Genomic DNA, 23,618 nt, shown 5'->3' with positions numbered 1-23,618 from the left:
TATAATATCAATGAGGTGTTTTTTCCCTTTTGAAACTGAGAGTGTGGCTGCTGTGAACCTTTTCTTCAGAACAGATGCAGAGATCAACTGTCTCGTGGCCGCCAAGACAAGCCTTGTAAGTAAGTTCCCTTGCTTATTGAGCTGGCCCCCTACCCATCTGGAGCGGCTTGTCTCTTGGTCTCTCCCTGCCCTCCACATACACGGGCCAGGTTCAGGTTACACCCAGGAAACTCCCAAGGAGGCTGTAAACTGAGTGTGACATCGGCGATCCAGTCAGCTGCGGCCCTCACACGGTCCATCTGAGAGCTGCAGAGGCTTGGACCAGATGGTCCGGTTCTAAGACCTCACATTCTTTGATTCCAGAAAGGAACATCTTTAGGGTCCAATAGAAACTTCGGGCTAACTTAAAACCCCAAAGACATCCTGTGAAATGGATTCCAAACCAATTCAATACATATTTCGCCTTTTTTTTCCAGATATAGATACATGAGATACAGATGTGTAACAGAGAAGAGCCATAGGAGAAATGCTAATAAAAACCTATGAGAATTCAGAAGAGGGGAGGGAGAAAAGGGGAGGAAGAGATCTTTCCACAGGGGAAGGCTGAGCGGGAAGGTCAGGGAGGACGTGCGCTGAGATCCCTGGAGAAGGGATGGGGAGCAAGGAGGTGGCATCCCAGACCTCCAGGCCAGGCTGGGCAGGGAGCTCAGGAGTGCAGGGGCCTGGAGGGAGCGTAAGGCACTGGTGGGTTGGGAGTGGAGTTTGGACTTTATCTGTAGGCAAGAGGAATCCAGATACTTTTCAAGCACAGTGTAGGCAGGAGCAAAGTTATGCTTTAGCAAAGCAAAGAGCTAAGGGCAATCAAAGAAGCCTGGATGGGGGGGTGGGGGTGGGGAGGGCCTGTTGGAAAGTGACGGCACAGGTCCCAGCCAGCATCAGAGGCTGAAGGAAGCAGAGGTGCAGTGGGGAGACACGCACGCTGCTCACGCTTCCCACTAGGTGGCGACAGACTGCAGGCCATCGACACCCCAGAGCGGAGTTTGCGGAAAGAAAGATCTGGAGGAGGGTCATGAGAAGAGGTGGCCTTGCCAGGGAAGAAGGCAGCTGTCCGAAGCACCTGGGGATGGACGCCCGAAGAACCCTGACCACCTAGGTTTGAGGGCAGCCAGAGGACAGAACGATGGCAGGAGCAGGACAGAGAGACACAGCACCTGGAGGAAGAGGGAACCTAATGTGTGGACGGTGGGCAGTGTGACAGGCCGGGGGGACGACTAACGCAGCACAGTCCTCGCGGTTCCCGGAGCACTGCCTACAGCTAACCAGCTAATGGTACCACTGAAGCCTTGGCCGGGCTTCCAGAAGGGCCTCTTTAGGTGCCAATACATACTGAATACGGCAATCGTTAATGCATACGTTGAAAACAAAGCCCACCACCCTGGGTTTCGTCCCGCCTACTGACTACGGATGCCTCCCCGTCTGCTCGGCAGCAGAGCGCACAGACTCGGAGGCTCAGGACACCTCCACTTCCCTGCCACTATCACCGATGTCCCTTGGCAGCCCCCCGGCCGCCACCCGCCTGCCCGAGAGGAGCGGCACCCACCGTGAGCTGGTAATCCGTCCCCAGCATGTACTTCTGCTCCTTGCCGGGCGAGTCCCTGCTGATGTGGCCCACCACGAAGAGCGAGGCGGGGAGGCGGATGGCCGGGCTCACCAGGAGGCTCCCCCAAAGGGCCGCGTAAAACACCTCTTTGCCGACCACCAGGGACAGCCGCAGGAGCAGAGCGTCTGTTCTGTGGACAAGAGATGCAGACTGTCAGGGCTGGGTCCCACGTACCAGCAGCCACCGCTCCCTCTCCCCGCGACGTGAAACACCAGGTCCTCATCATTCCGAGCGCCTGCCATCTCTTCTTGCCTTTCTGCTCTGTCCACCTGCCAGCTGTCACTGAAACTGAGTTTGCTAAAACAAACATGTCACCGACAGGTACGGCTTCTTGGCCAACAGGAAGTGTCTGACGGGTCGTGTCACCGTGGCGCGGAGCTCCCTCTCTGCCCAGGGCCTTGCTGCAGACCTGCAGGACTTAGGAGGGTGATGCCACCACCGTATCGGGGACGAGATCATCCTCAAAGGTTGGTGCAACTGACTGGAGACTTAAGTAATGATAAAGATAACCCCCCGCCTGGGCAGAGCCAGGGGACATTTGACTTTAGGAACACAGGACAAAATTCACCTGGGCCTCCCACTCGATGCAAATTCCATATGGCCTGTCACTCTGCCCCCAGCACACCCCTATGCTGACTCCTGCTGGGAAGTTCTCCTGCTGATGCCTGACATTTCTTTGTCCCTTATCTCTCTGAGTCTCTCTCCTCTGACACGACATCAGCAACTTCATGCCCGCCCTGTAAGAGAGGCAGTGTCATCAGCGGGTCTGGGCTTGTTTTTCCATTGATACCAAGGCCAGGCCCCCCTCTGCTCAGTGGCCTGCGTGCAGCTGACTAGGGCACCTTCCCTGTCAACAACAAGAGCAGTTTGCCGGGCCCGATGACAGCACCTGTCAATAAAACAGCAGAGGCAAATTCCCACAAGTGGATTTCGTTGAGGGAGCAAACTGACTCAAAATCACAAGAATTCCATCCCTTGCATCTCCCATCTGCAAAGATGACACACAAAAATCACAGAAGGAGTAGCCCAGTGTAATGCAGTGGTCTCCCCAGGTTCCTGGAGTCAGGTCTCTATTGTCCAAATCCTGCGTCTGCTTCCTGGCAGTGGTCCCCAGGATGAGTTTATTAACCTCTGTGCATGTTAGCTGCCGGCTATGAGATCCAGGGGAGATGGAGATGTCCCAAGCATGACCTGAGAGTCTCGTGTAAAACTCAGGACAAACAGAGCCAGTGCTCAGGCCTTCTGTTACCACCAGGTCTGCTCTGCTTGCTGACACGTCCTTAACATCTAGACGATCGTCTGACACTCCAAACATTGTGAAATGAATAGCACCCTTTCCCTTTTATTAGGACTCAAACTGTCTTCAGCTTACTTTTCAATCATCAGTTCAGGGTATACAAAGACTTTTCATTCCAAAAAATTATCTACTACCTTTCTAAACAAGATTTATTGCAGAGAGAGAGAGTGTGTGTGTGTGTGTGTGTGTGTGTGTGTGTGTATGTGGTGGTGGTGGGGGCGGCATGGGGAGTAGAGGAGAAAGAAGACAGAATCTCCAGCAGACGCCCCATTGAGTGCAGAGCACGATGTGGGGGCTTGATCTCACAACTCCAAGATCATGACTGGGGCCGAAATCAAGAATCTAGTGCTTAACCAACGGAGCCACTCAGGCACCCTTATAATCTCTTTATATTAACAGCAAGTTTTGTTCTCTTTAAGGCTCATCTGAATCTTTTTATCTCCTAAAATATTTGATTTTTACTGTGCAAATGAAGCACAATATCATCTTTACAGAAAGAAACAAAACAGGATGCCTGGGTGGCTCAGCGGTTGAGCATCTGCCTTTGGCTCAGGTCAGATCCCGGGGTCCCAGGACTGAGTCCCACACTGGGCTCCCCACATGGAGCCTACTTCTCCCTCTGCCCGTATCTCTGCCTCTCTCCCTCTCTGTGTCTCTCATGAATAAATAAACAAAATCTTAAAAAAAAAAAAAGAAACAAAACTGAAGAGGCACGAGTAATAGTCAAATGCTTAGGAAAAGCACACAGAATGGTCTAGTGGCTAAAGATACCGACTAATCTACTACTGAGGCTGAGCAAACAAATACAGCGTATGTTGCCCAGCTCTGAAAACAGTGCAGCAAAGGCCCCAATTTGAGGCAGAAGCACGTGGTGGCAGATCAAGCAGATGGGTAACTGTCCCCTGGGCAGACAGGACAGTCCCGAGAGAGGCAGAGATTCCCATGGCAGGAGATTAACTGAGAAAGTCCCCGGGGTGCTCCCATCGCCAACACTGCAACGTACACATTGACATCACATCCCCCTTTGCTCAGAACAGTGTATTACCAAAGTCAGTTCCCTGGAACACTGGCCACGAGCTGCTCCACAGAAAGGAAGGGTTCCACTGACAAGAAATCTGGGAAACGCCGTCTAGGCTAACCCTTCTTCAATATTCGGAGTGCACCGGCTAGTTTTCTTTATGAAAGAAATACAGCTTCAGTCTCATTTTATCCTAAACAAAAAACTTAAATGATGCTGTGGTTCACAAAAGGGCAATGAGGACAAATCTTTGCTCTGGAGAGCACAGTAAAGAGGAAGACAACTGGGCTCAGACTCAAGAAACTCTCTATTAAGTGAGAATTACTCCCATCCTCTCAGATGTGAAATTCCAAAATCAGCACTCACAGTTTAGAGCTCAGGACTCGGATCTTTTCTCTTCAGAACCAATGGGCAACCTCCAAAGCCCTCCTGTTTCCATCTCTCCTGCCTAGCCCTGGCCGGTGTGCCCGTGCCTCCTATGAGCACCAGCTCACTTGGACGACACCACTAACATGCTCTCCTCTATTCAACCGACAGCAAGTGACACGGACCGTTTGCCGTGAACCCCAAGCATTCCCCGACTTCAGCTGTGTAGGCACTTGCCTAGTGGATGGTCCCGGAAAGCCAAGCTGTCACAAGAGCAAAGAGCTTGGGGCGTGAGCATCTGAGCGAGCACAACAGTGACAACAGCATCCTGTACCACCACAGGTCAGGTCCCCTCCCAGAGGGATAAAAAACATTCTAGAACCAGTAGAGCTCATCATCATGGTGCCTGGAATCAACCAAAAGAAAGGTCAATAAATATGCTTCTGGGCACCTGGGCAGCTCAGTCAGTTAAGCATCTGATTCTTGCTTTCAGCTCAGGTCATGGTGTCAGGGTGGTGGGATCCAGCCCCACATCTGACCTCAGCGCGGAGTCGCCCTAGGATTCTCTCTCTCTCCCCCTCTCCCTCTGCCCCTCCCCCTGCTCGCATGCATGCGCATTCTCTCTCTCTCTCTCTCAAATAAATCTTAAAAAAATATGTTTCAACTTCTATTTACATCAGGCTCTCTCAACCCTGACAAGATGGACTTTGGGGCCAGATAAGCCCTCGTCGTGGGGACAATCATGTTGCGGCAGGATGTTAGCACTAGATGCCAGTAGCACCCTCTCTACCCCAGTGGTAACAGCCAAAGGAATGATGTCAAATGTCTGTGGGGGACACAGATTCAGCCCAGCTGAGAACCGCTGACTCACATTTTTGCTTGCTCACAGACCTCTGGAAATAGTCACCTTTCCCCCAAATCCTCAGAAGGGGAGTCTGGTACTTTCTCCCTACTTTCTCAGGGCAGCAAAACACAGCTGTGAAGCTACCTCATGGGCCCTTTAAAGAAGAAATTCTGGCCACGATTAGTGTGCAGGCACACAAGGACTAGAAAGCCAGTGTGAAGAGTTAGTCCTAACTGGCCAGAGTCTCTGTTCTTAGGGTTCGTGGACAAGCACAAGCCAGGAACAGTCTACGGCTCCAGGGAACTAGTGAGTCACCCGGCCTGCAGCGGCCCCAGCCAAACTCAGCCCTCTGCATCTGCTGCCAATGGGGACATCAAGATCCCCTCCCCCTGCCCCTCCCTTTGTTGTTCCTGCACAGGGTTTGCTGGGGGTATCTGCCTCGGTCCCTGAGCACGTAGGGGAAAAGAGAGATACCGACTTTCCTCAAACTAACATGGATACAGAGACCAAAGACTCTGGTGCTGTTGTCCCAATTACTGTGCTCAGACACATCCACTCAAAGATTCTAGAATCTTCCACCAGCATCCACCTTGGAGAGCTGATAACGAATGGCTTTGGGGTGCCGCAGACACTTGGCCTGGTTTTCTGTCATGGTTCCATCCACTCAGTGATTCATGCAGCTCTACTCAGCTCTTGGTTCGATATCAAGAAATCACACCAAGAGATCCATGTTAAGCAACTTTAGCAACTGTTCCAATGAATCCTCATTGATCAGCTAAGAGAATGCACAAAAACACCCGCCCCAACTATTTAAACTCTTCTGGTGTGATTCATTCTCACAAATTCACATTTTGGGAACTGATGTATTCATCTGTCAGATGATGGAAAAAAACATTTATAAACACACACACGAACATACACGGATCTGTTTGGGAAACATGAACGGGCCAGCACTTCTAGAAAGAGCCTGGGACTAGGGGTTAAGAGACAGGTCTGGTAAGGGTCCTCTTGCTGACCCCTACATGACCTCCAGTTCATTATCTCCACACACCTAACCCATCTTGCCTGCGGGCACAGGCTTAAAACAGCAACGAGACAGACTCTGCCTTTTAAGGAAATGGATCCCACCGACCCAACCCACTGCAAAGATGGACCCTTCACTGGGAAGTGGGAAGCCACCACGTGCTCTACGTGAACGCTAGATATATTACAATGCAAATTTTTGGTTAAGTTTGTCAAATTCTACTACAAATGCTCATGACTTAAATGTAGCCTTGGTCACTAGCCACAACCCCTCAAACCGTTTCATTACTTGGTTTCTCTGAGTTTAGGGGAACACTTGAAGCAGACCTTGAATTGATTCCTTGATTCCACCCCAGCCTCCGCACCCCCCGAGTCACAGCCAACATGACAGACAAAGGCGGTGTGGCTGGGGCCTCTGGTGTGGGGAAAATCTGAGTAGTGCATTGTGTAATCAGATGGAAACTTTTGCAAGCACAGAGGTTTCTAAACCTCCCAGTCAGGCTGCACATGGGCTCTTGAAGCAGGTCCTATTAACAGAGGTTAATCACAGTGATCACTCAGAATGGTTAATATGACGGAAGTGAGTTCCTACATGATAATTCCTGAAAAATAGGCTACTGTGTATACCCAATAGTCTGAATGGATATACGCTTTCTTCTGCTCCTGAGCATGACCAAAAAAACCCAGAAACAAAAAATCCCTGCGTGACCTTCTATGCATATGAGCTTTACAAATTTCCCCAAAGCGGTGCTGAAATTTTGAAGCTATTCTGCTTAACATCGCCTTTTCCAGCCCTAGCCATAAATAAAGCACGGCTCTGCAAGCAGCCTAGTGTAATGGGAAGAAGGAAGACTTCAGAATCTGACCTACGTGCCCAGCTCTGCCACTCGCTGACTGTGGGCCTCTGGGAAACCTTCTCACTTTCTGACTCACTGAAGACAATTCCGAGGAGGACACGGTATTTGGTCAAGTGGAGACCAGCACAGCAACGTCAAGCATCATTCCCTGCCACACAGACCTCTGTACCTCCTGGCCTGCTTCCCAAAGCAGTGGCGTCACACGCAAGCAGCACAGCCATCAGCACCGGACGAGACCCACCTGTCATAGATCTCGGAGCCCTCCTCCAGGCCGGGCAGCAGGCCCACGATGAAGGCCTGGAGACTGGGCAGGAGCAGCTTCTGCAGCGGGAGAAAGTACTTCTCATACAGGCCGAGCAGCACAGGCCTCACCGACATCGCCGCGTTTGCCAGAAGAGGAAACAACCCACAGCTGTGGGAGAGAGGGGATAAATGAGACACTGAATCAGAAGTCTGGAACAATCACCCAGCTAAAAGGAGTTTTCTTTTTCTTTTTTTCTTTTTTTTTTTTATGATAGTCACAGAGAGAGAGAGAGAGAGGCGCAGAGACACAGGCAGAGGGAGAAGCAGGCTCCATGCACCAGGAGCCCGACGTGGGACTCGATCCCGGGTCTCTAGGATCGTGCCCTGGGCCAAAGGCAGGCGCCAAACTGCTGCGCCACCCAGGGATCCCTAAAAGTTTTCAAGAACAGCCAGCCAGCCATTTACACTGGGGTTGTAGACGCTTGCTGGTGCCACAACGGTCACAACATACCGTTCGGCCAAGAGCAGGCATCTAGATAGACAGTAGGTATGACACGGTCCTACTTAGAACACGCTCAAAGAAAGGCCTGGGTGCTGTGCTCCAGAGGTGACCGCTGGTTATGTCCTGCTGTTGTGTGTACATGAACTGTTGCCCACCACCTCCTATTTTGCTTGTTTGTCATCTTCTAATCTTGCGAACTGAAATCCTGGTTGCTCAGGTAATAAGACAGTAACGTGATAGGGAGGCTACTATACCTGTATAGGAACAAATCCTTGGCCAGCCATTTGGTCCCCACAATTTTGAAGATAATCTCGTAGGTTTCTAGGGCTTTTAGGTGCACACCGCTGGGCAAAGCAGGATGCAGGCACTGAGCTAACCTCTTGCTGATAATGAGCCGTTTTGGCAATAAGGAATACCTCAGGTTACTCTGGAGGGCCTAGAAAACAGGAGGAAAAACATGAGGAAGAAGGTATGGACATTTACAATGTCAAGTAAGTCACCCGCAGCCAGGAAGACTCCAGCAAACGCCAACCGAAGACAGAGGGCCTGTGTAGGGAACACCAGGGGGGCCACGAGCCAGGCTCCAGGGACACGGGTACCAGTGAAGCCCCTGGCAAGGCTGGAGATGAGGCAGGCATCAGAATCAAGAGCAGGGGACACTGTCACCATCAGACCAGTGTGTCGGTCACACGTGGGAACCTGGGTACCAGTGAGGGCTCCTGTGCACACACGAGTCCAAACAGAACATGGACTGTATCAGGGGAGGCGACCCTCATCCCTAGGAGGACCCTTGCCTGTGTGCTGGGGAGGCCCTTGGAATCTGCCCAGTGAAAAGAGAAGGTCTGAATTATCCCCATCATTCTCACAGCCAGGTGGCTCTGAGCGAGGGGTTACCCCAGAAGAAAAGTGGGGGGAGGGGGGCACACCTCTAGGCCACGAGTCCTGGAATCTTTAGCTGTGGTGATCCTGCAGGGAGGGACCCACATCCCACTGGAGAAAGGGCCCAACCCTGCTGGGGTGCAACAACAGGATTCCTGAGCCAGGCCTCTGCCAGCCGGACACAGGCCTCATCTGCATTCAAGCAGCCCGGGTACTGGGGGTACCTGAGAAACACGGTCAGGAGTGTGAGCGGATCACTGCCTCCCTGCACAGCCTCGAGTGACCACTGGCACACTGCTGCGTCTGGGTGGGTCCTCATGACTCAATCTTAGAACACAAAGTGTCTGTCATTATGGAATGATCCACAAATATTTGCTCAAAGCCTACGGGGTGAAGTCCACGCTTCTTAAAAAGCCACTCAAAGGCCTCCATAGCATGAGTCCTGCCTGCTTTGCCCCCTCCCCCGCCCCCATCTCTTAATTCATCAGCTTCAAACTCTGTAGCAACAAGATCCAGTTGTGATTCCTGCCTGCGCGCTCTCTCTGCCCCCAACCTCCTTCCCCGCAGGAGACTTAGCATCCCCTCTCGTGGAGGTGAATGTCCCCCCATCCCCAGCAGGGTGCCCCAAGTCTAGTTACTCCTGCGCCGGGTCCCATGTGTCCATCCCATCTGTCACCAATACAACACTGTTCTAATGATTATCTGCTCCGGGGCTGCCTTAGGCGGTGAGCAACTCTCTGAGGGCCGGGTCTGTTGTCTTCCTCTCTGCGGTTTTCAGCAGCACTCTGCACAGAGCCTAAAACAAAGCAGGCATTCTGGAAGAATGTCATAAGACGTGTGTGATGCCAACTGCATTCTATCTCTGTCTCCCAACTGCTGGCCCCTAGACCATATGGTCTTAGGGCCGTGACAGCTTTCTTTTTATAAACAAGGAAAATGATCCTGCCCCTAAAACATACACTGAGGTTATGCAGGAGGTAAAGGGAAAGGAAGGAAAATTATATTTTTCATCACAAGCCTGTAGTCTAACTGAACTCTCCAATTCAATAAACCCGTGTCTCAAAAACACCCCCATGTAACTAGAGGTCAAGAAACACCTTAAAACATTGTATGTAAATGTCTGATATTTTAAAACAAAGGGAAACCAACAAAATATTTTTTTTAAAGATTTTAATTTATTTGACAGACTGAGAGAGAGTGTGAGTGCATGAATGTGAGCAGGGGGGAGGGGGGGAGGGAGAGTCCCCAGCAGACTCTTCACCAAGCATGGAGCCCACTGAGGGGCTTGATCTCATCACCCTGAGAGCATGACCTGAGCCAAAGTCAAGAGTCAGACATTTAACCAACTGAGCCACCCCAGGGCCCCCAAAATATTTTTTTTTTAATGTTCTTCTGTCAAAAAACAAATCCTGAGGTAACTTGAAACACATGCTGTAACGGGATAAGAACAAAGTAAGACAGCTTTGGCGGAGAGGAAATGAATGTGCCAAATGCACAGGAAGCTGTATTTTATTATGGACATTTTAAAAAACATAGAAAAACAGTTGGAACAGCCATACAACCATCACTCGGCTTCAACATGTATCAACTCCCGGCCAGTCCTGAAGACTCGGCTTCTAGAAAACCATGTCTGCGACTTGACTGGCTCATTGATAACGGGATTCAAGAGCAGGAAAGAGGGCCTCTCTGTCTTCACCTGTAGCAATCTTTTTTGTCAAGATCAAGCACTTGTGTTTCCTTTTTCTTCTAAGATTTTATTTATTTGGAGAGAGAGAGAGAGAGAATGAGGGGAGAGGCAGGGGGGGAGGGAGAAGCAGGCTCCCCACTGAGCAGGGAGCCCAATGCGGGGCTCCATCCTAGTAGGCTGCAATCATGACCCAAACCAAAGTCAGACACTTAGCCAACTGAGCCACCCAGATGCCTTCAACCATTTGTTTTTTTTTAAGTCAGCACGTCTGTGCTACTCAGTGTATTCTAAGGACTTCTGCTGTTTGAGGTGGAAAAGATGGGGCACTCCCCATGGTGGTTATCTGGGACCCAATGGCGTTTGCCTTCCTTGGGCTGTGGATGTTCGGAATCCCATTCCTCTGCCCTTTTGACCCCAGGTGTGGCCGCATGACTTACTCGGGCCAGTGGGATGAGTGGGGTGATACGTGTCATGCAGGCACAGGCTTTAAAAGCCGACTCAAAGCATGTTGGGTTCTCTCTTCTTGACTCTAAGATCATGGAGATGTGGGCTGAGCTGACGCCTCTCCCAGCCTGGCTGCCTGAGAAATTACAGAGCAGAAACCGTGTGCTGACCCAGTGAGGCCGAACTCAACTGTGTATGACTCACTGAGACGAGGGACTGTTTGTTACCATGGCATAACCCTCACTATCCTGACTGATAAACTCCTTCCCACATACACGCAATCACAGTGAACCACAACCACCCATTCCAAATGAATGAGGCTGCTCGCTATTTCTATCTCATTTAAATGTGTGACTTGATCTAATTTGAAAAAAGACATAGGAAAAGAAACGTAACTAAGAGCTGAGGCCATGACTAGTAAACAGGGAATGGGTCGGTCACCGGATACTGTCCGTGTCAATCCACGCAAACACGTATGTCTGAGACAGGGAGGGACTCAGTGCCGCTGAGGTACCTAGAGATAAAGGAAGCTGTCGGATCTGAAAATTCAGGAAAAACAAAAGATATAAACAGACAGTACTTAGAAAAATGAGAAGGTGCTTGTCCTTCCTGGTAAGAAAAATGTAGATTAGGACTACAAGACAATACCATTCTTTTCACCCACCAGACTGTCAAGTTAGATCAAAGCACACAAGTTCAGGAGCAGAGCAGAGCCACCCAGAGATGGGGAATCAAGTTAAGTTCCTCACCTAGAGTCAGGATGTGGCCAGACTTTGCCAGCCAGCTCCTTAGAGCAGTTAGGAGAGTCAACCCTTCTGCATCATTTTCATCACTAATCACAGGGCTGAAATCGTGCCTAGGTCACAGCATTTGTGCTAACCCACTTTGCACAGAGCCTGGCACTTAACAGGTGCTTCTACACTGAGGCTAGGCTAAAAAAACAATACTGAATTATTATAATCCTGGTCTAATAATGGGAGGTTTGGGGTTGAGAGCCTGGCATGCCTGTTCCACCATCTGCTTGTTGGGCAAACTCTAAACTTTCTGGCTATGGTTTCATCTAGAAAAATGGAGATCATGGCACCTCACAAAGTTGCATACATCAAATGAGACACCCCATGCAAAGAGGATAGCACAATGTCTGGCACAGTGTCATTATTATAATGACAGATTGAAAATGAAGCACAAGGGACCCCTGGGTGGCTCAGTGGTTGACCCTGCTTCTCCCTCTCCCTCCCTCCTGCTCATGTGAGCGTGCACTCTCTCTTTCTCAAAAATAAAGAAAAATCTAAAAAATAAACACACCTTCTGGGTGAGTAGTAATAAGTATCTCACAAACATGCCAGAAGGGGAACATAAGCCAACTCTTGGTGCCATTAAGGAAACAGTGGTCTGCTCCCTCACCATCCCCCTCCCCTGTGTGCAGAGACTCCGGGGGCGGGACTAGTGAAGGAAGAGCCAGTTGCCTCTGGTCAGTGGTAAAGGCTACCAGGAAGGTCCCCACGCTGGTTCCCCTAAATTCTCCTTCTGTAAGACTTTATCTTTAGTCTCGCTGGGGGTTAATGCATGGCTGTGACCATCTCCATGTTTTCAGGGTAGACTTAAAAGGGAAGGAGTCCTCCAGTGATTCATTCCCCTGCTTTGGCTGCTAAAGACTCAGAGCTCAGGGCGGTGGTCCAGCCATGGGGGATTTCTTGAGTCGGCCACCTCTGACTTGGGAACTCTGCTACCTGGGAGCTGGCAACTCAGGCACCCCCGCACTAAGGAAGTGCTTGGCTCATGTGGCCAGCCCACTTTTAGGATCTGAAAAACACTTCTCAGGAGGAAATTGGAGGCCTTTTGTGCCATCCTCTCTCAGAGTAAGCCAGATGCCCATGGCTGTCACTGCTTTTTGAAAAAGAAAATGTTCTATTTAGAAGAGCCTGGGCCTAGGAGGTTTCAAAACTGAGTGCTGTGCACTGCTGGTGGGAATGTAAACTGGTGCCATTTCCGGGCAAACAGTAGGGTGGCTCCTCAAAAGATCAGGGGCGCCTGGCCGGCTCAGTCGATAGAGCATGGGGCTGTTGATCATGGGGTCGTTAAGTTGAAGTCTCACATTGGGTGGAGAGTTTACTTAAAAAAAAAAAAAATCTTAAAAAAAAAAGATTAAATGTTTGACTTGTTTACCAAATTACTATATGATCCAGCAATTCCACTTCTGAGCACATGTGCAGAGGAACTGAGAGCAAGGATTCAAAGAGGTATCTGCACACCTCTGTTCACTGCAGCCCTATTCACAATAGCCAAAACGTGAAAACAACCCAGATGTCAATGAATGCATCAATAAAATGTGGTGTACACAGTAGACCAGTACTCAGCCTTAGCAAGGAAGGAAATCCTGAGGCACGCTACATGGATGAACCCCGAAGACTGCACTCAGTGCAATGAGCCAGATGCAAAAGGATGAACACTGACTCCACTTCCATGAGGTCCCTAGTGTTGTCAAAGTGACAGACACGGGAAATGGAACGGTGGGGGTGGGGGACCTGGGAGGCGGGGGAGGGGAAAGGGCAGCCCATGTCTCATAGAAACGGTCTCAGTTTTGGATGGTGGTGCTGGTTGTACAAGGTAAACACGCTGAATACCACTGAACAGTACACTCGTAAACAGTTAAAATGGTAAGTTTTATATATATTTGACCACCCAAAAAGACAAAAGAAGCCAATGCTGTGTTTCATCCAACTGCTCCTGCAGCTGAGCTGCCAAGAACCATGAACTCCCGAGTGACGTCTATATGTTGAACAAACTGAAAACTCTTTCCTCAACCGAGAACAAAGGGACTCCTTTTAATAAATCCTGAAGGGGCCCAGGGACTCGGTCCAACCTCTCTTGAGTGTGAGGCTTTTTCCCCCTTTTTTTTTAGAGAGAGAGAGAGAGAGAGAGCGCGCGCACAGACACTCATAAGCGAGCAGGGGTGGTGGGGAGGGGGGAGAAAGGTGGGGGGAGGGAATCCCAAATAGATTCCCCAACCAGCGTGGGGCCTGACATGCAGCTTGATCTCACCACCATGAGATCATGACCTGAGCTGAAACCAAGAGTCAGAAGCTTAAACCACTGAGCCACCCAGGTGCTTCTGAGTGTGAGTTTTTAACCCTTAATTAAATAGCCACCTGAACTGAGTTCACCTTCTAGCACTTCAAAACTCCGGATTTCCTCCTGGGTATTCGAGAGCTGCCGAGACTGGAACTCTGGTGTGGGTTAGGGAAGGCCAGCCTCTATCCAGGCACTGTGCTTCTCCAGCAGGGAAAGCCCAGTGAGAATTTCCAGGGAACTTTCATTATTTGGGTTGTGTTTTTCAGGACACTAGAAACCCAAGTAAGCTTAATAGATGCACAGAGAGATATATACAAACACAGTCTATGAAATATATATATATATACACACATATATATTTATGTTATATATACAACACACATGATAAACACTGAATAAAAATGATGAGAAACATTTGTTAAAAAACAAAGATGAGAAATGTTCTTCAGCTATAGACTAAATAACTCAAGGAAACTCATGAATCTGGAAGGAAAAAATGGCCATGTTTTCAAAATCACTTTGAAAAGTGCTAAACAGAAAGGAAGAGCTACGATTAAACCAGAAATAAACCTTCCTTCCTTGTTTTCCTTAAAAGCTACACTATTTTGAAAAACATTCCTTGAGCTACAATCAAGATGTAATATTTTGGACCTCATTGTATGCATCAGCTCAGCAGGCTGACCTTAAAATAAAATAATGAAAAATTCACAAAACTTAAGTTTGAAAAAGAAAGGGTTTGAGCCACATTCACGCCTCATTAATGGAGACCAGGAAGTGTCTCACTTTGCTCCACCCAAGACAATGTCTGCGCTGCACTTTATTTTATTCTGGCATCACACTATCTGGCAGCCTGATGTTCTCTAGCACTCTCAGCACAATTCAGAAGGGTGTTGTGTAAGAAACAGGATTAAAGATTCCAAAAGGGCAGACCATGGACTCAAAAGGCAATTTAGTACACTTAAAAAATGGTGAAGGTAAATTGTATGTTAAGTGTGTTTTATCACAACTGAAAAAAAAATGTTTAGGGTGATTTAACAATATGGATAGGGGGTAACTTATATTCGGTTTTAGAAAGTTCCTAAGGGAGATCGCCCAAACCTTTTCACCATGATAACACTGACCTCAGGATGCCAGGTGCTCATCTACAGAGAAACACAAGCAAGCCAATTTAAAAGCAGGTCTCGCATGGAGCAAATGGTAAAATACCAGCAGGTCCTCTTCCTGGAAGTTGGTCATCGTTAAAAGGATGCTCGTTTCATGCCGCAAAAACGAAGCTGTGCAGCGAGTGAGGCTGGCCAAGTGGCACAAGCTTGAATAGTCATTAAATACTTGCCAAGGTACACCAACGGTGCCCTTCAGACAGAAGGAAAACAGGACAGACACTGAGTAAGAACAAACTGGCCAGAGTGTCCCACACTAAAGTAGGCCACGTACGGAAGGTGGAGATGGCAAAGAGTGTCATGCCTTGGCTGAAATGGCAGTGACTCGGCCACAGTGCCAGCTTGGGAGCAGGGCGGGGGAGGATGGCAAGAGACAAGAGGAGAAATGATTGATCCCTAACAGCCACGACAGGGAGCTGGGGTTTCAGAGAACCAACAAAGTCAGCTGTTGTTTGACTGGGGGAGTGACACCGGCACAACCCCTCTGTAAATGAAGAGCTTCCTTCTTAGAAAGGTCACGGATTGAAACACGACTGCGCTGCACTGACGCATCAGCTGACCGCCTGGGGCCAACCTGCAGAGCGGTGACCCCAAGTGAGTAGTCAACTTTTGGCTTGCAACACCCACACCCCACGACCTCAGCTCGCAAGACAGCGAGCTCCTAGCAGGCCACAGCAGCAATCTCTGCTGAACTCCCCGTCCACTGGGGGTAGAGACGCGTTGGAACACACTGCTTCCTTTTTGAAATGTCTTAGGATTACTTTTATTCCCTTTGCATCGGTTTTATCTTATTGCTGCAGCTAATATTAACTTAAGCTTTCTGAGCAAATACCATGCTGCCCGCGAGGAGCACAACCAGAGGCTGAGCACACATGCTAGGGGAGGCTTTACGAAGCGCGGCCTGATGGCCAAGGCAGTGGCTACCCCAGGCCCGGCCAGGGCGGCGCACAGCAGGCAGGCCGACCTGCAGCTGCCACTGACCACGCATCCCCGGGAACCATGGCCCGGATACCACAAGGCCTGGGCCCACGCCTCGGCGGGGCAGTCTTGGAAACTCATTTTTCTCAGCTGAGCCTGAGTCGGCTCTGCCGTGGAGGGGAGGCTTTGCTGGTCTAACTCATGAGAAAGTGAGGCCAGGGCAGGGGACATGTGATGCAGAGCCCAGGCTCGGAGCCAGCTGACCTGGGGCCCGGTGGGAGCACCACCCTTCCTTAGCGGGCCAGCCTGGCACAAGGTCCTGAAACACAGGGCCCTGGTCGTGCAGGCGGGACTTAAAAGGAGCTAAGATGTTCCAGATGTTCCTTGTTCCGACTCCCCCAGGGCAGCAGGCTTAACAAGGAATGCACACATCTGTACACGTGTGACACAAGCATCGGTCCACCCTAGAGTCTCAGCGGAGAGGACGTGGGAACCTCCATACTGGGTCAGAAAACTCTTGATTTAGGCTCAGGTCATGAGCTCAGGGTCGTGAGATCGAGCCCTGTTGTCGGGACCTGCGCTGGGCAGTGGAGTCCACATCGGATTCTCTCCCTCCCTCTCTCCAAACACAAAAGCCAAACCACAACACAGCAGAGGCATTGCTACCTCCTAGAAGGCAAGCGGCAACACACATGTCCAAATGTTGCTCTTTATTTTTCCGCTTGTGAGTTTAGTGCAACGTCTAGATTGTAGAAACCACTCCCCCCACCACTAAGAGCAATTTCCCCTGTCTTCCCACAGGGAAACTTGGGATGGCTAGCTGTCATGCCTTGCACGTTTCCAGACTCGCATCTTATTCTTTTCCCACAGCAGGGCAGGTCCCAAGCCCCCCACCCCCCAGCCGTGCACCTGCACGTGGGCTCTGAGCTGAAGCACGATACGCTGACCCCTGACCAAGCCTCAAGCAAGCCTGAGCTTCTTCCCTCAGCATCCTCAGCAGTAAAAGGGGTGGCAGGGCACCTCTGGAGGAGGACAGATTTGAAAAACAATGAATGACAAGCTCATAAGGGGCTCGCTAAAGGGAATCACTGTCTTGGGGGCGAGGAGCCAAGGGGATGGAATGATGGACAAGGGTGGCAGGAGGGCAAGGCAGCCGAGGCGGAGAGTGAGCCACATGAAAGGAAATGAACACGTGGGGCAAACATGCCCATCAGGACTAAACAATGACACATACGTGATGCAGAGGATACTAAAATACTTAAGAATTTGTAACCGCAAACCAGAAGATCTAATAAAAGCAAGCATATCATTAAAATACTAAGTGACTCGCTGTCTGAATACAAATCCTTTTCTGCTTTTTAAACTTTTTTTTTTTTTAATCCACATACAAATGATACATTTAACAAACCAACCAAAAGCCTATTATACGGAAACCAACTTGTTAAAGTCAGAGCCAGAAAAGCAGCAAGAGTATCATGGGGGAAGAGTCTCATCGCCAATCCCAAACAGGCTTCAGTTCCCAAAAGTTCGACTGGAGGAACTCAGTAGCCTCTAAAATTCACACCCAGAAGAACAGAACTGGCACACTCAAATGAGACTAAATGTTATCTCCTCCCGCACAGAGGTTTCTCAGGATCCCCGGGGCGGCACTTCCCAATCCTCGATGTCAAGCAAAATGGGCTCAGAGTGGCCGAGTGGAGCTTGGACACGTCCTCCCCAGTGCTCTGGTTCTGCCAACCCACAGGGCCTCGGGCACCGCAGGGCGCTGGAGCGGAGATCGTGTGATCTGCATGTGCAGCAAGGAATGTACTTCAGGGACGCCCGGGTGGCTCAGCTGTTGACCGCCTGCCTTCGGCCCAGGGCGTGATCCTGGAGTCCCGGGATCGAGTCCCACATTGGGCTCCCTGCCTGTGGGACTGCCTCTCTCTCCCTCTCTTTGCCTGGAGCCTGCTTCTCCCTCTGCCTGTGTCCCTGCCTCTCTCTCCCTCTCTCTCTGTCTTTCATGAATAAATAAAATCTTTAAAAGAAAAAAAAAAAGGAATTGTAACTCAGAGTTGCGGTTGGGATGTGAAGAACATGTCTCTCCAATGTTATGCTGCCTGTTCAATCTTTTTCTTTTTTAAGGTTTTACCTATTTGAGAGAGAGAGAGAACGAGAGAGCACACCAGCGGGAGAAGGGGCAGAGGGAGAGGGAGAAGCACACTCCCTCCACTGAGCAGGGAGCCCGACTTGGGGCTCGATCTCAGGACCCTGGGACCATGACCTGAGCCGAAGGCAGATGCCCAACTGACTGAGTCACCCAGGCGTCCCCTGCCTGTTCAATCTGATCTGAATCCCACCTGGGGTTCCCCTTCTCTATGCTCTTCTTTTGCTTCCTTGTCCCTGTGATAAATCATCTGCATAGAAGCAGGTGGCAGTTAAAGAACAAGCTCTCGGTGATGGGAGGAAGGAGGTTGCTAGAAGGCATCCGGGAATTGTGACCGGCGCACCATTCAAGCCCAGGTGGGCTCTGCTCCCCAAAACTCAACAGCTATAAAACTGCCTGGAACACTCAGAACCAAGAGGCTGAACACACGATGCTGAAGGAATACTACCTCCTCAGACACATAATGGGGCTCGTGCACTGAGGGTGAAGCCAGTGAGGCCAGAGAGACAAAATCCTATGTAGAGTCTCTGTATGCACCTTCAGTCCAGCCAGAACCATGCTAATGCAGAGGTGAGGGCCCCCATCAGCATGGGACATTCCGCATCTTTTTTTTTTTTTTTTACATTTTCATCTTTTAAGGACACACAAATGCCTTTACTGTTGAGAAACAAGTGTGCCTGCTTCTGCCCACAGAGGAAACGGGTTCCCGTGGGTTTAGGATGGTCGGACGTTGCAGACTCGGTTACCAAACATTGGGCCGTAAAGTGTAGCATATCCAAATCTACAACTCTAAATGAAGAAATGGATCACCTCACAATCAAAAGTCTAGAGCAGTGGTTCTCAAACTGGGACAGTTCTGCCCCTAGGGACACCTGACAATGTCTGGGGCACCTCTGGCTGTTATAATGGGGGTGGGATGTGCTACTGGCCTCTGGTAGACAAAGGCCAAGGTGTTGATAAACATCCTATAATGCACAGGACAGCATCCCCTGCCCCACCACAGAAGGTCAACAGTGCTGACGCCAAGAAACTGGTCTGGGGGAGCATATTCCTCTATTTGGCTAATCTGAGGGCTCAGTGACATCTTAAAAGGACACGAACCTTTTCATGCTTACATGCTCCTCATGGTGAGTTGACTTATCCTCAGCTTTTTCCTGCTGTGGCCTCAGATGTCTGCCACACATCAGGCCACTAAATTCTCCCACAATTAAGCAGAGGAACAAAAAAAGTCAAGCGTTTGTTCCTTTCCTGCCTCTCTGTATTAGAGGAAACCCTTTCCAGAAGCCAGCTGGCCCCATCTCATAGGTCAGAGAAGGTCACATGCCTATGTCTGAGTCAATCCCTGTCAAGGAAAACAGAATTACTAGGGAGAAGTCCTAGAACAATAACGCTTACTGCTGAGGCTGGGCGATGGGAGCTACCACCCTGCAGTGCTTCGCCACCTGATCCCTAGACGTAACTGGATTCCTCTGACAAGACGGCAGAGCGTGAAGAGCTGGGTAGACCACTAGTACATGTGTCTCGATCTCAGAAGTTGGTGGTGAGCCTGAATGTGAACCGCTCCTATGCTCTGTGTTCCTTCCTTGTTCCACACATCTCAATTAGCGTACCTGCCAGCAACTTACTTCTGAGGTGTATCTCGGGCGTTGGGAGAATCAGTTTAAAGACCCCAATCACCAAGAACACGGGAATAAAAAGTTAAGACAGAACTGTGTGGCCCTGAGAAAAGCAACCCAACACTTTACGAACTGATCAGGTAACGAACTGGCTTACATTCTGGCTCCATAAAGATACGAAGTCAGGGAATCCCTGGGTGGCTCAGTGGTTGGGCACCTGCCTTTGGCCCAGGGCGTGATCCTGGAGACCCGGGATCGAGTCCCACATCGGGCTCCCTACATGGAGCCTGCTTCTTCCTCTTTCTCTCTCATGAATAAATAAATAAAATCTTAAAAAAAAAAAAAAAGTTACCTTTAAAGACACGAAGTCATTTAAGTTAATAAATAAAGACCAAACTGGTGTCTGAGAGACAGCAATCTGCTGGGCCCATAGGGCTGAGATAACCGTGAAATAGGAGCTACCCTCTCCAAAATCAGTGCATGCCAGGCGGGGGTAGGGATTGCCACGTTCACCCTAATCATGCTCCCTGTTTCTCTTCCTGTAGCTGGGCCACCAGAACAGAATTCTCTGGCTGCTCCACCCAGAGAATATTTTTCTGCCTTAAAGAGATGCATGGAGGTAATGTGCACCGTTAAGTTCTGTGCGTGCTCCTATATGCTCTTCCCCCTTCTCGTGGAACAGAACGACAGCGAACAGAGCAATTCTGGAAGCCATGTGTTAAAGATGGCAGAGTCCCAGGCTTGAGTCTCTAGAATAACCATGTGGAAGAGAGTGGCCTAGTCTGGAACACCATCCTGAACTGATAAAGGAGCGAGAAACTTCTATCTTATTGGTGGTCCTTAGGCTTTGGAGGTCTTTGTTACAGCAGCTGACATCGTTATCACTAATACACCACCAGTGTCAACATTATTAGTGTTCCAGGAAAATGCTGGTATGGCAAAATGCCAGGGAAAACGCACAAATTTAGTATCGATTGATGATATGTATGCTTAGTTACAAAACTCAAAACAACTGGTTCAAAAAAAAACTTAGAAATAAATTCACTAAGATGGCTAGTTTCCAAACTCTGTAAGTTAATTGCTTTGTACACCCACAGCCTGTTAAAACATATAGTGGGAGATAATCCCATTCACAACAGCAAAATACATGTACAGGCGATCTACTGTATTTAGCACTCAGGGAAGACTTGTGTAAGAAAAATGATTAAGTTCCTAGGGACAAATGTGAACACTTTTTCCTCAACAGAGAGAATGACGACTCCCCGTGGGAGGGCCAAATGCATCACCACGTCACTTCTTCCCCAAACATTCTATAATTGTTACCTAATACGAGTCAAACCCCCCAAAGATTTCACTTTACAAATGATTCTAAAGTTCATCTGGAGGAAAACCACCTGGCAACGGTAGAAAAATTCTGCAAGAGAAGAGGGTTAGGTTGGTGTAGAGAACCCAGTCCCGCCGGATGGACCTGCTCTAAAGCACTACAGTCTAAGGCTCTGGTACCAATGCAGACAGATGAGCAGGACGCAGACTCGTGTGTCCAAAGGTTTAGCTCTATGCCCACCAACACAGCCAGTCTACCTCTGGCGAGGGATGGATGTTGGCAAAAACAGCCAGGTGCAAAAAGATGTTCATGAGAGCTTCATTCAGAACCAGGAAAAACTGGAAGCAAACCAGGCCAGCCATGAGGGCTTCTAGACCTTGCCCCTTCCATACAATCCCCTCTTTTATTCTCCCCCCCAAATCCAAGACTACAGCTGTATGTAACTGTTCAGTTAGCCTTTTTTTGTCCCTATTTTATCATGAGCCTTTGTCACACTGGTAACTACAAGGATACCTCATTTGGATGGTGGCATATGTCATCATATTGTTACAGCATGACTTATCCTACTGCCACTCCCGAGGGGGGGTCACGTTCACTTTTTGTCTATTCTATACAACATAAAATAGTGTAAATTTGGGGTGCCTGGGTGGCTCAGTGGGTTAAGTGTCTGCCTTAAGCTCAGGTCATGATCTCAGGGTCCTGGGATACAGCCCCAGGATGCTCAGCAGGGAGTCTGCTTCCCCCTCTCCCTCCTCCTGCTCGTGTTCTCCCACTCACTCTCTCAAATAAAATAAAATCCTTTAAAACAATAGTGTCGTTTCTAACAGTTATAGTGATCATGTACTGAGGCTCTAACCAGGAGTCATTTAAATGGGAAATGTAAAAGCCACAAGGAGCTACTAGTACACTCCCACTAAAATGGCTAAAATAAAGACTGCCCATACCAAGTGTTGAAAAGAATACGGAATAACTACAGTGCCCATACAATACTGGAAGGTATGAAATTGTGATACGACCACTTTGGAAAAAGATTTGCCAGTTTTTTTTTAAAAAGTGATATGTATTATCTACTGGAAGCAACCCAAAATGTCCATTAATAGGAAAATAGACAAATGAATGGTATACATCCATGGCATCCTACTCAGCAGTAAAGAGGAATGAACTATCAATCTACACGACAACCTCAATGACTCTCCAAACAGTTGTGCTGAAAGATGCCAGACCAGGAAACAAAGGATATATACCATATGATTCTGTTTACATAAAATTTTAGAAAATGCAAACTTGTCTCTAGTGATAGAAAGTGAATCCGCGGCTGACTGGAGCTGGGGGCAGGGAGACAGGGTGCAGAGGAGGGACCACAGAGGGCATACAAGGAAACTTCCAGGGCTAACAGACACATGCCCACGTCATGGTTTCACATGGATGTACACAGGTCAAAACTCATCAAATCATACACTTTAAGTATACGTAGTTTTTTGCATGTCAGTAAAGCTATAAATTTTTTTGAAAAAGGAAAAAGGAAAAGGCCATTTAAAAAAAGGTAAATAAATGGGAATGCATGTATTTGGCTCATATACAAGCTTGAAATAGGCGTCCATGTTCAATCAGCTGTCTTTTTTGAAAAACAACCAAGTTTAACTTAATTCCTTCTGTATTAGTTTGCTTGAGCTGCTGTAACAAAATATCACAGACCAGGTGGCTCAAAAAAAAAAAAAAAAACAAATTGATTTCTTACAGCTAGATGAAAGGCTAGAAGTCCAAGACCAAGGAGCCAGCTAACTTGGTTCTCCTCCAGGTGTGTGGAGGGTCACCTTCTCACTGTGTGCAAGGAGGGGGAGAGATATCTCTTGCTCTCTCCCCCCCCTTTTTTTTAAGATTTTATTTATTTATTCATGAGAGACATAGAGAGAGAGAGAGAGAGAGAGAGAGAGAGAGAGAGAGAGGCAGAGACACAGGCAGAGGGAGAAGCAGGCTCCATGCAGGGAGCCTGACGTGGGACTCGATCCCAGGTCTCCAGGGTCACACCCTGGGCTGAAGGTGGCACTAAACCGCTGAGCCACCCGGGCTGCCCGCTCTCCCTCTTTTTATAAGGCCACCAACCTATTGGATTAAGGCCCCATCCTAATGAATGACCTCGTCTAACCTTAATTACATACTGAAGATGTATCTCCAGGTATGTCATGATAAGGGTTAGGCCTCCAACATAGAAGTTTGGTGGGGATGGAGGAGACATAATTCAGTCCACAACACCTTCCTTACCATGGCCTATCATGAAATCTCTTTTTTCTTTCTTTTATTTCCTTTTTTTTTTTTTTTAAAGATTTATGTAGTTGACAGAAAGAGAGAGATGAGCGCACAAGCAGGGGGAACAGCAGCGGGAGAGGAAGAAGCAGGCTTTCCACTGAGCAAGGAGCCTGATGCAGGGGTTGATCCCAGGACCTTGGGATCATGCCTTGAGCCGAAGGCAGCCGCTTAGCCAGCTGAGCCACCTAGGTGCCATGAAATTTTTAGTTTTGTAACTTTCTTGACAGGATTTATAAAATATAAGCAGGTGGCAAG

At 49.0% G+C, this 23,618-nt stretch overlaps 1 protein-coding gene across 3 annotated transcripts in view; it reads right to left on the bottom strand.

Annotated features, from left to right (window-relative positions):
• DOP1B (DOP1 leucine zipper like protein B) overlaps window positions 1-23,618 on the bottom strand; it is a 106,980-nt gene that overhangs the window by 67,959 nt on the left and 15,403 nt on the right. For all 3 annotated transcript variants that reach the window (XR_008662908.1, XM_055313778.1, XM_055313779.1), the window contains exons 3-5: window positions 8,065-8,246; window positions 7,307-7,477; window positions 1,601-1,790 (exon numbers count right to left, since the gene is read on the bottom strand). Coding sequence is in view for 2 of the 3 variants with exons in the window: in XM_055313778.1 (XP_055169753.1) it covers window positions 1,601-1,790; window positions 7,307-7,477; window positions 8,065-8,246 (543 nt within the window). In the remaining variant the exon portion in view is untranslated. The remainder of the gene's footprint in view (window positions 1-1,600; window positions 1,791-7,306; window positions 7,478-8,064; window positions 8,247-23,618) is intronic.

This window comes from Nyctereutes procyonoides, unplaced genomic scaffold (genome assembly GCF_905146905.1).
Source record: "Nyctereutes procyonoides isolate TBG_1078 unplaced genomic scaffold, NYPRO_anot_genome, whole genome shotgun sequence".
Classification (NCBI taxonomy): Eukaryota; Metazoa; Chordata; class Mammalia; order Carnivora; family Canidae; genus Nyctereutes; species Nyctereutes procyonoides.
Note: the sequence above shows the minus strand (reverse complement) of the source record. Positions and strands in the feature narration are given on the sequence as shown.